This window comes from Mus pahari, chromosome 1 (assembly GCF_900095145.1).
Source record: "Mus pahari chromosome 1, PAHARI_EIJ_v1.1, whole genome shotgun sequence".
NCBI lineage: Eukaryota > Metazoa > Chordata > Mammalia > Rodentia > Muridae > Mus > Mus pahari.
Window position 1 is genome coordinate 90570266 of NC_034590.1, and position 12116 is coordinate 90582381.

The 12116-nt window shown below is 40.8% G+C and overlaps 1 protein-coding gene across 1 annotated transcript in view; it reads right to left on the reverse strand.

Moving 5' to 3' along the window:
- Window positions 1-7123: 7123 nt before the first annotated feature.
- Window positions 7124-12116, reverse strand: part of Cdr2 (cerebellar degeneration related protein 2) — a 25102-nt gene continuing 20109 nt past the window's right edge. The window contains exons 3-5 of the mRNA XM_021206774.2: window positions 10742-10890; window positions 10338-10502; window positions 7124-8978 (exon numbers count right to left, since the gene is read on the reverse strand). Of these exons, the coding sequence (XP_021062433.1) occupies window positions 8117-8978; window positions 10338-10502; window positions 10742-10890 (1176 nt within the window). The 3' untranslated portion in view covers window positions 7124-8116. The remainder of the gene's footprint in view (window positions 8979-10337; window positions 10503-10741; window positions 10891-12116) is intronic.

The window sequence follows — 12116 nt, forward strand, 5'->3', positions numbered from 1 at the left end:
GTTGTCCTCTGACCTCCACACTAGCATCTTACTTCCCACCCTGAAAGAAAATTCATTCAAAAAAAAAATTTTTTTTTAAAGATTTATTTATTTACTTAATGTAAGTACACTGTAGCTGTCTTCAGACACACCAGAAGAGGGCATCAGATCTCATTGCAGATGGTTGTGAGCTACCATGTGGTTGCTGGGATTTGAACTCAGGACCTCCAGAACAGCAGTCAGTGCTCTTAACCGCTGAGCCATCTCTCCAGCCTCCTCAAAAAAATTATTTTAAAGTTAGCTACAAAGGAAGTTGTAACAGATTAACTAATTTTTTTTTAAAGATTTATTTATTTAGTATATGTAAGTACACTGTAGCTGTCTTCAGACACTCCAGAAAAGGGCACCAAATTTTGTAATGGATGGTTGTGAGCCACCATGTGGTTGCTGGGATTTGAACTCTGGACCTTCGGAAGAGCAGTCACTGAGCCATCTCACCATCCCCAGATTAACTACTAATGAATAAAAAGAATAGATATTAGAATTATATCCCATGTTTAAAACACAACCACTAGAGTTAGATGTAAGCATCACAACTCTTGCCAAGCAGTAACTGCAAACATAAAATATACCAGTAAACATGTTACTGATTCTGGAAGCATATTAAATAACTTTACCATAACAGATATAATTATGTACAGAATCTGTGAAACAAGGACCATGATGGAAATGTGAACCTTAAGATCAGGAAATAAAATCTAGCTTGAGGGGCTTGTGAGATGGCTCAGCGGTACTGCTCTTCCAGAGGTCCTGAGTTCAAATCCCAACAACTACATGGTGGCTTACAACCATCCATAGCGAGATCTGATGCCCTTTTCTGGAGTGTCTGAAGACAGCTACAGTGTACTTACATATAATAAATAAATATTTTTTAAAAATCTAGCTTGATCAGTGTAGTAAGACACTAGGAGGGAGGGAGGATAGGAACAAGGTAGGGAGAGAGGTTCAAATTATTTTTTAGGCCATCTATTTAATCCAGCTTGTGTTATACGAATAGGTCAAGTGAGGAAAATTGCCATCTCCAATCAAGATCTCCATTCAACCCATGGAGAGGGCCCTTCACCATTATCAAGTGGAATTTGTTTATGGAATTTAAGAATGTGTGAGTGTACATAAATCAACAAATGTGATAGCACATTAGCAGAAAGAAAGAAAATAATGACCATCTCAACAGATGCAGAAAAAGCAATGGACAGAGTTAAGAATATTTTCATACCAAAAGTTCCCTCTCAGCACATGAAATGCAGGACAGCTCACATAACCAAGTCTGTGCAGCAGAAGCCACAACAAATACCGCGTGCAGTGATGGAAACTGAAAGCGTCCCGAGTTCATGGCCACTTACCACTTTTGTTCAACAAAGTACTCAAAATCTTGGCAAGAACAATTAGACAAGAAAACTAAAAAGCATCCAGAATGGAAAGAAGTTAAAATTGTCTTGGTTGCGGATGACATGGTACCCTGAAGAATACAAGAAAAGGAGGAAACCTGGTCTAGTGTATATTTAGTAAAGTTGCCATGTACACAGATCAGTATGGTAGCATTTCTTCAGAGACCCCACTTAGAACAGCATCAGGATATATAAATGTCTATGACTAAAGGCAAGAAAGTGAACGTCACTGGCAAGAGTTCAAGATAACTCAAAAAAAAGTGGAGGGTAACCCATGTTCATGGGCTGGATGCTATTAAAAGTCCGTACTACCCAAAGTTGTCTATGGGGTAAAGTAACCCTACCAAAATTCCAGTGACATTTTTTACAGATACATAGAAGATCCTCCTAAAACTCACAGAAGACCATTAATAGCCAAAGCAAAGCTGAACAAAAATACCAAAGCTTGAGGCATGATAGTACCTAGTATTACAACTTACAAATGTGATAATAAACACCTTGGTGCTGGCATAAAAACGTAAGACATGGAGAAAGGTCTACGTTCAATAAGTGGTAATGGGAAAATCTGTAACTAGCTATTTCTAATAACCACCTGAAACAACTTGGAAGGAATTATTCAACATCTTTTGTAGATTTCAATCCAAGATCTGTTGGCACCCTGCTTTTGGCCAGTGATGTGTATGTACCATGTGAAAGTGGCTGGTGAAACAAAACTACTTACTTCAGGGCCAGAAGCTCCCTTTCCCCCCTCCCAAAAAGGGGAGGAGAGAAGGGATACTCCTGTTCTTCCTTTCAACACATGCCTAATGACATACAACCATCTCTTTCCCCCATAGCACCAAGCTGGGACCGAGCCCTTAACTTCTAGGTTTGGATATTCCAGATCTAAAATATAGCAACATCTACATTGAGAATGGAATTGGACCTTCATCTAATGTGTGTGAGTGCATATCAACTCAAAGGCCTGGAGAGATGACTTAATTGCTGCTAAGTGCTAGCTCCTCTTTCAGAGGACCTGGGTTCAAATCCCAGTACTCATAATATGGCAGCTCATAACCATATGAAACCTCAGATCCAACACCCTTCTGTGACCTCCATGGACATTGCATGTGCTTGGCGCATAGATGTGTAAACCATCCATGCACATTAAATATTTAAAAACTCAAAATAAATTAAAGACCTAAATATAAGACCTGTGTAACTATAAAACACAAAAATGGAAAAACTACACCTTGATCTTGGTCTTGATAAAGGATTATTGGTCAAAGCACAAGCAACAAAACAGTTATGTGGAACTACTTATTAAAAGGCTCCTTCACAGCAAGTGAAACAGAACAAGAAGGGAACCTGTGGGTTAGGAGAAAATACTTGCAAACCACATACCTGGGCAAGGTATTATTACCAAATATAAGGAACTCAGCTGAGATAGCCAAGCAAGCAAGCAAGCACCTCCCACAAGGAACCTGATTTTAAAACAAAGGCGTTGGACAGACCTTCTCCAACGAGTTCAAATGCCAATAGGTACATGAAAGGTGTTTGATACTATTAAGAAGATGCAAATCAGGAGTCCCAATGAATGTGAGATACTTTCTTACGTGCTAAAGTGGCAATTATCAAAAAAATTTGAAGGTATGGGTAAAGAGAATATACCCTTTTATATATATACATTGGTGAGAATAGAGACTGGGTCTGCCACCACAGAAAACTATGGTTGTTAAATAAAGATGGACATACTGTAGTATCCAGCAGCCCTCTTCTGGCTATATACCAAAGGAAGGAAACCAGCTTTGAAAGGTACTTGCAGTCCTTTACTCATAATATCAAGATGCGGAACTGTCAAAGCACCATCAACATGGGTGACTGTGGTATATAAACAGACATACTTGGGAATGTTATTTAGTATTTTTAAAAAGGCTGGCAGACATAAAAGTATGTGACAGTACTTGCAGGTACAATAACTAAAAAAATGCATAAATAAAAATGGTGGTTACCAGGGGTAATAGAGAGACGTAGATGTCAATCACTACAAAGTTGTAGTTATGTAGGAAGAGATAACTTAGAGCATTAGGGCTGTGACAATACTATGCTGAGAATTTGGCAGGAGACATTTTAGGTGTTATCACACGGTATACGACACTGAGTACATTATTTTTTATGACTAAAGGGGGAAGAGAGAATATATACATGTACACCAAGGGAAATATTAAAAATTTTACCTGGTTAAACATACCAGGTATGTTTACTTGGTATGATATAATTTCTTCAAATTATTGACTGACTAAAAACCTAGCATCACAATTGATTCTCCCCCCACCCCCCGAGTAAGTGGGTTCCTGACTGTCCTGGAACTCACTCTATAGACCAGGGTGGCCTCGAACTCAGAAATATGCCTGCCTCTACCTCCCAAGTTTTGGGATTAAAGGTGTGCGCCACTACTGTCCAGCCCAGCATAACAACTGAACAGTAGATGTATCCTTTAATTGAGACTGAGAAATATGTTTTCTCTCATAATAATTATGGTATTCTAAATGAACCAGTGAGACAAGAATTAGAAAAGGGTTAAAAAAGGAGTTAAATACATTTTCAGAACTCAAGTAAAACACTAATCCTACTTATTCAACAACACAGCCAGAATCATTAGCTTCACATGCACCAGCCACATAGCCCAACAGAGAAACCACTCCAAATGTGCAAAATCTTTGAGACTGGTGGCTCTGTATCAGTCAAATCATAGTATTTCAATTATTAAAACACACATACACACACACACACAAAGAGGTGGTAGCATATGCCTTTAGTCCTAGCATTTGGGAGGCCAGCCTGGTTGGTCTACAGAGTAAGTTCCAGGACAGCTGGGGCTACACAGAGAAACCCTGTCTCGAAAAGCCAAACGAAACACCTGACTGCAGACAAAGAGATAGCTCAGCCATTCCAAGCCTCGGCTGTTCTTCAGAGGACTGGGATTCAGTTCCTAGCAACCACATGGGCTCACAGCCATGTTACTCCAGTTCTAGTCTAGGGAGGACACCAGCTTGTGATATCCTTGGGCACCAGAAGTACAGACATATGCAGGCAAACACTCATACACAAAATTTAAAAAAATAAACTGACCTCCAGGGTCTAGAGCACTTGTTGCTCTTGCAGCGAACCCAGGTTATGTTCCCAGCACCCACATGATGACAATGGGTAACAGGTTTTAGGGGATTCAGTGCCTACTTCTGTCCCCTGGACACTGTATGAGAACAACACTCATATGTAAAATAAATCTTTAATTGGGCGTAGTGGCATACATACTTTTAATCCTAGCACGCAGGAGAGCCAGACAGGCAAATCTCTGAGGCCAGCCTGGTCTACAAATTGACTTCTAGGACAGCCAAAGTTACAAACAATAAACATCTTTAAAACAAAATAAAACAAAAAAAACCTGACCTCAATAAGTTCTTACATTCAAGAACTAGACAAATTTAGACACAAACATGCCAATCCCCACCAAAACCACAAAGCAAACCCAGAAAATTCTATGAAAGAAACTTCATTTGCCCTTTCAGTTATAAAAATATAAGTAACCCAGTATATAGTGATTAAAATGACATAGGCACATGGACTTAGATCTAGAGTATAAATTCCAGTCGACGAATGGCATTTCAGTGTGTGGGGAACAGACTAAACTTAAGATGGATACAACTATCAAACAAAAGGCAAATCAAGAGACTAATCAAGAAACAAAGTTATAAGTGTGTTTGGCAAGTAACATTAAAAGTAAAATAAGATATTCAAGGAAAATGTTTGCAATCTTCACCTTCCTAAGTACTAATGCTCTTTAACAAAGGAAAATACAAATGGCTAACAGTAGGAATATCACTTGACCAGCCGTTGCACACACTTTAGGAGGCAGAGGCCAACCTGGCTACATAAGGACCATATTATGTACATAAGATCAAGTTCCAGGCCAGCCAACGCTACAAAATGAGGACCTGTTTTAAAAAACAAGCCACCACTATTTACCAACAAAAAGCACAAATAAATCTCCAAATGTAAAGCCAAGGAATATACAATTTATTAGAAAAACAAATTAAGCTATCAGTAAAACACCGTTTTCCTGCTAATAGTTTAATAATAGTAAACTTTACTGGATAGCCTTAACAACAGCACCAGACCCTTTCTCAAAGTTCATTGACATGGCTGTGAGAAACCTGGCATCCTTCTATGGAGTGACCAGAAGTATGACAGTCCAATGATGCCAAAGAGCACATACCTTTCACCTTCACTTCTAAAGTCATGTCCAAATGTATGTTACATATGTATTCTATGTATGTATGTATTCATTACATTTTTCAGTAATTGTAGAAGACTGGAAATCATCTCATCATATAGGCTGTGACAAAATATAGCTATCACTAAGATAAAGTTCCATTGAGTATAAGATTCACAAGAGTATTTATGATAGCTTTGTTTTTAAATGTGGGGTGGCAAACATATCTGAGGAGAACATAAAGGAAACTGGTTAGTTGAATTGAGGGAAGAGGTAAGTTTTCCTGTTGGTAGTCAGGAAAGACAGCCTAAATTTAAAATAAGCAAACAACCGCTCTACCCCTGAAAGCTGGAAGTAGTGGAACATACTGTAATCCTAGCCTTGGAGAGGCTAAATCACTAAGATCGCAAGTTTGGCTGGACTACATGTGGCAAGATTTCACCTCAAAAGACTGAGGGGATGTGGGGGTGTAGGTTAGTTGGCAGAGTTCTTGTCTGGCATGCATGAGCTCCAGGTTCAATTCCTAATGCCACAGAGATCAGGCGTAACACCAGCAATACTTGGGAAATGGAGTCTGAAGTTTAGGGTCATCAGTTACCTGAGACCATCTCCAGACAAACAAACATACAACACAAAACATGGAGGTGATAGAATCCTAGAACTGGACAGGCCGAAGCTACAAGCTCAAGGCCAGGTTGGTCTAGAGTGAGTTTTAGGTTAGCCACAGCTATAAAGTAGAAATTAAATTTTTACATTTTGTGTTTGTGAGTACATATGTAGAGGCATGTGAGTTCCACCGGTGTGGAGGTCAGAGGACAACTTTTACTTGGTTCTCTTCCACCATGTGGGTTCTGGGGACTGAACTCAGATCTTTTACCTCACTGGTATAAAACATAATTCAAAGGCACATCTAATTTAGAACCAATCAATACTCATCTTAACACTTAACAATTGTTACTATTTTGTGTGTCCATGTATGTGTAGAAACCAAACTCAGGCCTTCTTAACTAATGAACCATTCCTTGAGACACTGCTCCAGCCTTTACTCAGTGAACTTGGAGCTTACTGATTGGCTAGAGCCAGTGAGTGGGATCTGCTGGTGTTCGCCTCCACAGTGGTGAGGTGGTTATGTGCATGCCCACCACACTTGTATCTTTTGCATGGGTGCTGTTGAGTGAACTCTGGTCTTAGTGCTTGTAAAACAAGCCCCTTACGTAACTGAGTCATTGTCTTAGTACTTTAACCATGAATATCTGATCAGAGCTCTAACAATCAACTAGTTAAGTGCTATGAATTGAGAGCTAAGGCAGACACTTCTGCAATAGTGAAGATAATTGTGGAAAATGTTTTCAATCATAATATTTAGCAACATTGTCAGAATTTGTGTTAAGTTATACAGTCCCAAGGATTTCTTTCTTAAAAACAAAAAGCAAGGGGAAATCACTTCCAAATTCCCTTGAGCAGTCTACTGGAGGAAAGCCAGCTGGTTTCAACTGGAAACTTAAAAACAACAGACGTAGACCCATTTGTTCCCATTCATAGATAGCTTTATTCAGCCTTTAGAAAAATATACACAACAATCAGAACCATGGTTCTCTTAAATATTTTTAAATTAAAAGTGTGCAAGTGAGAGGAAGATTGTTTCCACAGTCAGAAGATCAATACTGTGTAATGAAGTAGACAGGAATTGCTGCAGGTCTGCGAATGGTTAAGAACCGAGGGGGAGCAGCTTGTGCCTGCCAACTGATGACTGGCCGGTGCAAATCACACCTAAGAGATTTCTCTAGTTTCCATCTGAAAACAGGATTACTATGACATGCCTAGCTTTGAGTAAAACAGCTGAATTCAGCTGAGCATATACAAACAGGCGTTGATTAAACCAAAACTTGTCGTTTCAAATGATATTAATTTGAATTTGGAATATATTAGGATCTGTCAGTCAGCATTCAAGTGCTAGCAGATGCAATAAAACTTCAGGGGCTTAAGGAGCTTGTTAATATCATCTATTTCAGATTAGATCCTTGCTTTCTCAACATTCTTCTGAATGTTAGTGTTTGTGAAAAGTATTTTAGTTAGGCAGTCCTTGGAGTTCCAAGTAGTTTGAGAAGCTATGAAAGCAACAGCCTTAGTTTTGTTCCAATTCTGTCCTTTACCCTACACTGTTAAGTACTTCAGCCTACTCCCAAGTACATGGATCTCCCTCTACTAGTTTTGGGGCTTTTCCTGGAAATCAATGTACCAACCAGCGGCCAGTCTATCATGAGATTTCCTAGGGACCCTGGAGTCAACATTATCAGTCACCTCTTTTCCTGCTTTTGCCAGCTAAGCAAAGCAATGAGGCAGGTGTCAATAGCAACATCAAGCTTTGGAGACTGCACTTACATGTCTGAAGGGGAGTCAAGTGAGAGAAAACAAGCAGTTACAACTCGAGGTCTCATTAAGAGTAAGGAGAGAGAGATGGGTATTTTGTTCTCTGTTCATCTATTTCCTGCTTTGTTTTCTTGATGCAACTAAATATCTCCTTAAATAGTGCTTTGTATTCTGGAGGTGTAGTGGTGGGGGAACTGATGGGCTCTGGGCTTACATGGGTGGGTTCCCAGTCACTGGCCCCGGCCTCAGACTGCGTGACCAGTTCTGTCAGGTCCCTAGTCAGTAGTCTAGAGGTCTGCACAGCCTTGTGTGACAGTGAGTCCTGCTCCTGCTGGCACTTCTTCAGTAGCTCTTCATACTTCACTTTCAGGGCACTGTACTGAGTGTCCACTTCATGCAGAAGGGAGATGCCCCTCTGCTTCACAGCCTTAGCCCTCCTGATGCAAGTGTCTTCGTGGTCCTTCACGATGTCATCCCCTGCCAAACTGCTGAGCGCCGTCTCACTGCAGCTTCGTTTGAGTGGTTTTCTATGTACTTCTGGAGCAGCCAGGAACATTTCCTCCAGCAGACTCTGGCTAGGCTCCTTGAAAGGGACAAACAGAGAGTCGGGTACCAGCTTCTCAACACCATTCACAAAAGGATGCTCTGCCTGCAGCATCTGCCGCATCTCAGCCACCTCTGCCTCCAACTCCAGTGCCCGGGCTCGGTAGGTATCTGTGGCTCCCAGCTGCTGCTCCAACTCACTGTTCTCCTTCAGCACCACTTTATACTCTGCCTCCACGCTCACTCGCTTCTTCCTCTCTAGACTTAGCTGGGCCTGCAACATCGTCACTGCCTTTTTCAGGTGTTCATTTTCTTCTTCATCAGGACTCTGTTGGCTCTGCAAGGAAGTGATCTTCTCAGCGAACACGTGGTCATATACAAAGTGTCTGTGAGGAAACATGGAAATATATAAAGGTCAACTGAGACTGCAAAGGAGGCTGCTTTTCAACTAAGTCTTTTAAAAGCTGTGACATCAATTTTTAGCCCATTCCATACTACAAGCAGTGGCTACATGAAACTGTATGAGGCTGGCAAATTCTTGAAAGCAAATACAGGTTCTGTGATTGACTTCTCCCCCAATAGTAAAAGTAGTACAGGAAACCCACTCCAAGGCCAGCAGAAAGACAGCTGCTTACTAGGAAATGTAACGGACAGAAATTCTTATTGCTAGTTGGGGATCACTATCAGCTGGGTGGTGGTCTTAGAACCTGGAGCGCACACCATTGGTTTGGACACTGTTGGTCTGCTGCCTGGACCTATGCAGTTTTAAATGTTTTCCATAACGTGAAACCAAGGTTAAGGAACACAGTGTTTGGACCTTTAACCTGGGATACCTATCAGAACCACTGGGGCAGCTTAAGGGTCACATCTAGAAATTCTGACCTGATGAGAATTAGTGTCTGCTCTTAGAAAACACGCACAGTGCCAGATGCACACATGCAATCTCTGCAGCAGTGGGGGGTGAAGGCAGGGAGATCAGGAGTTTGAGGCCAGCTGGGCCGAAAGAGATCTTATCTCAAAACCCCCAAATTGCCATAGGTAATGTGAGAAAAAGCAAAGTATGAGAGACACGAACTGGCCTCTCTCCTATTCAGTCCGAGGCAGGTTGTACCCATATCTGTGCGTCTTGGTTATGGAGCATCTAACTCTCCGTTAGAATGAAGGGTTTTGAGGACACAGAGCATGTCCATTTTGGCCATCATTCCTGGATGTAATAGGTGCTAAGTAAGCATTATTAAAGACTCAAAGCCAGAACTATAAATTATAAAGTCATTTCTTTAGGTGGAAATACTTTTCTTTTTTCATTTGAGACAAGGTCTCTGTAGTCTTGTCCTAGAACTCGCTATGTTCTGGACTTGATCGTACCGAGCCTGCCTCTGCTTCCCGCGTGCTGGAATTAGAGGCGTGAGCTACCAAACCCAGCTTCCAAAGTTTCCATTTTTTCCTTCATTCTAAAGTGAAATACAACTCCCAAATCTGTACTACAGTGGAAGTATTACTAATTTTAAACTAATATTTAACAAATTGAAATGAAAAATAAAAAAGAAAGAAAAACTGTTTTCATAAAGTTACTGACACCCATGAACTCTCACTGATCCGTTTAGGTTCGGGGGCTCTGCTAACCCACTGGTGTCTGACAGGCAAGGGCGTGTCTTGGGATGGAACGTTCCATCTATGTAACCCACAATGTGTCAGTGACATGGGATGCTCCCAGTCTGCAAACCCACAGTAAGGAAGGCTCTTACTGGCGGAGGTCATACAGCTCTTTCAGACAGGAGAAGCTGGGTGCTGGTCTCTCCTGGTCACATGTCTTCTGCCTCCCTCTTCCTTGGCTGGAAGACTTCAGCTCCTCCACTTGGCTCTGCAGGTGATCAATGTTGGTTTGCAGGCATTCAATTGTTTCTGTCAGGCTATGAATAAAACAGAAGCCGGTTGCTGCTTGTCAAAATAAATTAAGATCAAAACCAATGAAAGGGATTAGGTGTGAGCCACTCAAACTTGGCTTTCTTAATTGGAAAGGACTTAGAGTTAATCCTCCTTCTCCAAAAAACCCTTATCCTAAACTGTCCAAACCTTCTACAGGCACATTCTACTTCAAATTATACTAACCCCTTTGTAGATTGCCCACTGTAACAGTTAGAAATTCTACCTCAGGATTTTCTGCTGGGAGGCCTTGCTCTCAGCAACTAGCTTCTGGTTGGTTTCTTCCAGTTCTCTTGCTGTGACATCTAACTGCTCATACACTTTAGCATGCTGCTCATTCATTTGCCGTAGAAGCTCCACCTGCTTGGTCAGGTACTGTAAAAGAGGAGTCATATCAGGTAACAGGAGATAAGATAAGCTGCACACTTATCACCAACTCTCTGGTTCTGCAACACCAACTAATGCCAGGTGAGGGCGTCGGGCTTCACCTGTGGGCTTAGCACCCTCCTGGCACGGGGTTGTGCTTGCCAGCCCAGAAGCTCCACAGCCTCATCCTAGAGTTTTGTCAAAGGTTTTGATAGCTAAAGTTGACTGATACTCGCCCACATCTCTCCTGGCTAGCTAATAATGTGGGCCACTCGTCATCCTATTACTCTGGACAACAATGGTTTTAGGAGACATTTTAAGTCAGGATTCAGGGACAAAGACCAAATGTGAATTTTTTTACTACACGATCGTCATCAGCTTACTTAATGGAAAAGAGAATGTTAAATCCCAACAAAATTACCTTGTTTTAATAATAAAATCGGCACAAGTTATTTTTAATGTGCTTAGCTCCATTAATGCTTCCCAAAACTCTTACATTCCACGAGTCTAGACTAATTTTACAAACTATATGCTTAATATTCAAAAGAAAAACCCAAAATGAAATATGATAATCCCTCAAGAAAACTTGGAAAAACACAATAAAAGTTTAAACACTGTGTCTAAGAGGCTGGAGCGATGGCAGTGGTGAAGAGCACTTGTTCTTACAGAGGACATGACGACCCACTGCCAGCATCCAGCCCACAGTTCACCACCTCTCTTAGCTCCAGTTCCAGGGCATCTGGTCCTTCTAACTTCTGCAGGCATCAGGCGTACACACAAATGCATGTACACACATTCAGGCAAAACAGTCATACTGATACAAATAATAAATCTTTAAAAAACAAAAAATGTTAAAAAAAAAAAGTTTAACCAAAAGGAAAAAGGAAGGAAAAGCTTAAAGTAGAGGGTTTTGATGATTTTTTTTTGCTTGAAAAAAAAAATCACCCTTTTATTCCTGAATGAGGTATTTCACACAAAAACTAGTGAAAATACATTAATTTTATCAGATACTTTAATATATATAAAAATCTTGTTACTTCTTTTCTACAGGAGTGTTATCTCTATTATCCTTATTTATGAGATACTTAGCAGGTTATTTATTTCAGTCCTGCTAAGACTGCTTTCTGAAGATGGAGGATAAGCACAACCTTAATACCAGAGCTAGGTCACCTGGTCCCTCCATCCCATTCCTACCTGGACACGCTAAAGCGAAGCATATATTCCAAACACAACAC